We start from the raw sequence: 4,158 nt of genomic DNA, 5'->3' as shown, positions 1-4,158 counted from the left end.
CACAGCGAAGTGCCTTGCTATTTGAGGCTCGAGCTGGTTGCCTAAAGAAAAGAACACACCGGAGCAAATATTCGAAACTGGATGACGCATGTGTATGCTGCAGCAAAAAATCCGGAGACCACTCAGCACATCCCATAACAGAACGCGAAACGATTCACACAGTGGCACCCGTAGGTAACGTACACCTTCCAGAATCGCTTGGATTTAAATTGCATGGAAGCATCAACCGGTGAGCAGTCGAGATAATTATGAGACGTTTAGAGTATTGGGGGAGAAAAAGCCGGGAAGAAAGTGGTACGATCGGATCGTTACAGGAATAGGTTGCGGTATAAGGTACATAGTCAAGTAGGCAAAGATGATTAAGGAGATGTATGCAAAAAGGTAACAATGAAATGCATGTGTAGCACATCTGATTAACTCAAGCAGGCTAGGTGACTATTTGACAGCGCCCCGTTTCAATGGCGAGGCCAAGAAATCATCATCATCAACCCGGCCGTAGGCACTAGGTAGAAGTACACCCTTGGTCAACCACGCAAGCGTTGAAGCTTAGAAGAACGACAAATCTGCATCGTACTTGTATAAGACATCAAGAAAATATTTAAGGCTGTACGGCATATTTTCTGCATTGCAAATTTATATTGGCAAGATTGACAAAATTTGTAATTTTATATTGTTCTTGTACGTGAGGCGCGCAGTTGGAACATAGTAATTATTCAAAGGTTATCGCATGGAAGAATTAAAAGCCGTAGTTTTCCATATGTAACGTTAGCAAACTAGAACGCATCCAACGGAAAGCAGTAAGGTTTATTTTACTATAAACTTACCTGATTCTTAACCACAAGTTGGCGCTCGACGCCTCGGTATATTTAACCCATCCACTTTCAAAGTATACACGACATCACAGGACCCACTCGCTAACACCTTATTTTACACAAACTGATGATTGTGAATCTTCTTTCTTTACTTGCGCAATAGTTTAGTCGCATCACGCCAGAGAACCTTGTTCAACACGCACCTAGTAGTCTCTTTTTATATTTTTTGTGTATTTATTTGCGTATTTTGTGTATTATTGTGTATAGATTAGGATTCTTGGCAGAAGTAGAAATCAAACACCACGTGAGTTAATGGAAGCTTACTATATAAAAAAGAAAGGTACAAATTGCATTAGCGATACATCTATCGTGCTCTACAAATCGGAAACAAGATTGTTTGACCGCTGGGTAACGTAGATTTGTGAACAGCCTGCGCATGCGTGTATGTGTATATAGTTATGGGTCACAGCCCAAATTAAACCAGTCGGAAGTGCCGCCCGTGTTGTCTTTGTGTGCCTTCCTTTTGTGTGTGTTTTAACTTGCGGCAAAAAACATGTCTTTTAGCAAGCACCAACTAGGCCAACAAGCAGTTCTGTTGCAACATGTGTCTACATAATTAAAGAGTTCTTACTTGCGAACTCTGCAAGGTACATTTCATTTGCAGAACACTGCGCGGCGTCTTCGATACTCGCCGTCCTAAAAATGATAAAAGACAAAAAAGCCGGCGGATACCACGTCTTGTGGGAACCGGTGGTATGCGAAGGGAGCCTACGAAGTTAACTAAACGACCATGAAAGCACGAAGACATGGGCGACTGTTTCATAAGCTACATGACACGCATATCACGACGTTCATAAGAATCCAGACATGCATGTCACGACCCATCATTTATGTTCGTGATACACTCCTGTCATACTGTGCCAATTTCGGTACATACCAAGTTAACGAAATGACAATGAGAGTACCAAGACATAGGCGGCCATTTCATGACCTACATGACACACATGTCATGATATTCATGTCATTATCGACGATTTAAGTACGTCATACACTCCTGTCATACTATGCCAATTTTGATACATACCAAGTTAACGAAACGACCATGAGAGCACCAAGACGTAGGTGGCTAGATAGATACTGTCAAAGCGGTAAATGTTCGGCAACAAATGCTTCGCATTTAGAACCTCAGTCAGCAAAATTATGAATAATAACTCACGTGCAACCCGTTGCATGCGCCTCTGCGCGATGACAGCGAGTGGCAGGGCAGGTGTTAAGGTATCTAGACAGAAGTTTTTCTTTATATATCTAGGGGCCTTAATAAGGGTTGATGGGCAGCGCTGCCGGAGAGCGGCGGTCGCAAGAGTGGCGAACACTCTTTTTGCGAAGCCCGTAATGGGGGCAACGCGCAGAGAGTGCACTCCGGCAGTGGGCAGGGACGCGCAGGGGTAACACCGCGGAGGTCAACGATAAAACTTGAATGAAGCACAGCGTCCACAGGCCGTGCCCGTCTGGTTCGTTAACAGTAACGTTGTGCCATGTAACGCATTGCACAGATTAGCCTCTTGTCTCCCCGCCAGATCAACTGGCGTCTCCAAGTACATGAACGCTGCACACAGCCCGCCCTGGGCAGGAGATGCATCACACAACGCACGTGTGTCGGGGCAGGCAAAAGCGAGAAAGACAACGTCAAGCGGCGTTCATTGCCCGCTGGCATGCACGTGGCAGCCGCTGCTACCGCAACGACGACGACGAAGCAGGCGCGGAGACGGGTGCAGCTGCCGCCAGGGGTTGTCGAAGAGAAACGTTCGAAACAACCAGCCGAGGCCTGCGGTGAGTGCGCGCAGGAGGAACCCTGACCGAAGCAGCAGCAGCGGCACGGCTTTGAGCACCGTGGCGCAGGCCATCAGCATAAAGGAGCGTCCATCGTAACCATGAGCAGCTCGACCACGACCGGCGGCTACGTCCTATCGGGACGCATCTTCGTGGGCGGCCTCGACAGCGCCATGGCGCGCGAAGACCTGGAGCGCGAGTTCGGCAAGTACGGACGCCTCAAGGAAGTTTGGATGGCGCAGAACCCGCCGGGCTTCGCGTTCGTCGAGTTCGAGGACATGTCGTGCGTCGACGAGGCGGTGCGCGAGATGAACGGTGCCATCGTCAACGGTGCGCTGCTGCGGGTCGAGAGGGCTCGAGACAAGGCGAGGACGACGCGCGGCGCTGGAGCCAGCGGGGTCGGACCCTTCAGGCCGCGGTCGCGCCGAGGTGGTGGAGCAGGGGCCGCGGCGGGCTCGTACCAGCAGGCCGGCCTCGAACGCAAGATGATGCGCCGCGCTCCGACGCCCACCGTCGGTGCGGCGTCCAGTCCCCCGGAGTCGGCGCCGCCGATGCCCACTGGTTTCGCTCTCGGTGCGACACCGGGTGTCGCCGGCTACGGCTACGACTACGCCGCTGCCGCAGCCGTCTCCAATCCGTACGCCGCGACCGCAGCCTACGCGCCGGCCCTGCCGGCACCCACGGGCTGGGAGGCACCGTACGGGGCCACGTACTACGCGGCGCCTGCGCCGGGGTACGCTCCCTACTACGGCGAGTACTACGGGATGCCGGCGAACATGGCGGCGGCTCCGATGCCCGTTGCAGACCCGACGGCGGCGCTCTACCAGCCACACGACTACGGCCAGATGTAGGGGTCCAGAACCACTAACCCCGCCACGGTGTAGGAACAGTGTGTGTGTTGTGTGTGTGTGTGTTGACATAAAAAGAAAGGGCCTCTTTTGCTTGCACTTGCTTCCTGCTGTACTTTGTCCACGCCTTTCTACTCGTTCGAACACGTCGTGTGACAGAAAGCGTGGGCTCGACAATCAGCCTATTTTTTTTCCTTCGTAGCCCGGTACAGTACACACTGCTGTTCGATAGTAACGCCACACAGCCTTGTACAGTACGCCTGGCTATACGCCAAGGTAACGTCATTTCGTCTTGGTAGACGTGACGTTATCATTGCTACCAAGACGAACCTGCCCCACGAAGGCGAACAAGAAGTCCTGCTCTAACGTCGTTTAGTGGAGTCAGTATTGCTCGGTGTTCGACTGCAGACACTAAGGGCCGGTTTACACTCGAGTCACACGCCGCCCTGTCCGTCTGACGCACGCGTGTGGTCGTGCGGCTCAAGCGTAAATCGACCTTAACGAATCGCAACCCTCAACAGTGGCTCTCTCTGCCGCCGAGCACGACGTTTTCGAGGACAGCACAGCGGTGCTACTTGTTCGAGACTAACGCTCGTTCGCGCCGTGCAGAATGACAATCTGTAACGCTTTTGTTGCCAGCATAGCACGCCTTGCTATTTGAGGGTAAC

At 51.7% G+C, this 4,158-nt stretch overlaps 1 protein-coding gene across 1 annotated transcript; it reads left to right on the top strand.

The window, feature by feature from the left end:
* Positions 1 to 2,084: 2,084 nt before the first annotated feature.
* LOC126539467 (uncharacterized) lies at positions 2,085 to 3,589 on the top strand. Its single transcript, XM_050186316.3, has one exon. The coding sequence runs from the start codon at positions 2,744 to 2,746 to the stop codon at positions 3,491 to 3,493; it is 750 nt and encodes a 249-aa protein (XP_050042273.1). The 5' UTR covers positions 2,085 to 2,743; the 3' UTR covers positions 3,494 to 3,589.
* The last annotated feature ends 569 nt before the right edge of the window (positions 3,590 to 4,158 follow it).

Source organism: Dermacentor andersoni, chromosome 11 (genome assembly GCF_023375885.2).
Source record: "Dermacentor andersoni chromosome 11, qqDerAnde1_hic_scaffold, whole genome shotgun sequence".
NCBI classification, from domain to species: Eukaryota; Metazoa; Arthropoda; class Arachnida; order Ixodida; family Ixodidae; genus Dermacentor; species Dermacentor andersoni.
Note: the sequence above shows the minus strand (reverse complement) of the source record. Positions and strands in the feature narration are given on the sequence as shown.

Excerpts from the sequence above, each read along its gene's own strand:
- LOC126539467 (XM_050186316.3), top strand. The coding sequence starts at position 2,744 with ATGAGCAGCTCGACCACGACCGGCGGCTACGTCCTATCGGGACGCATC.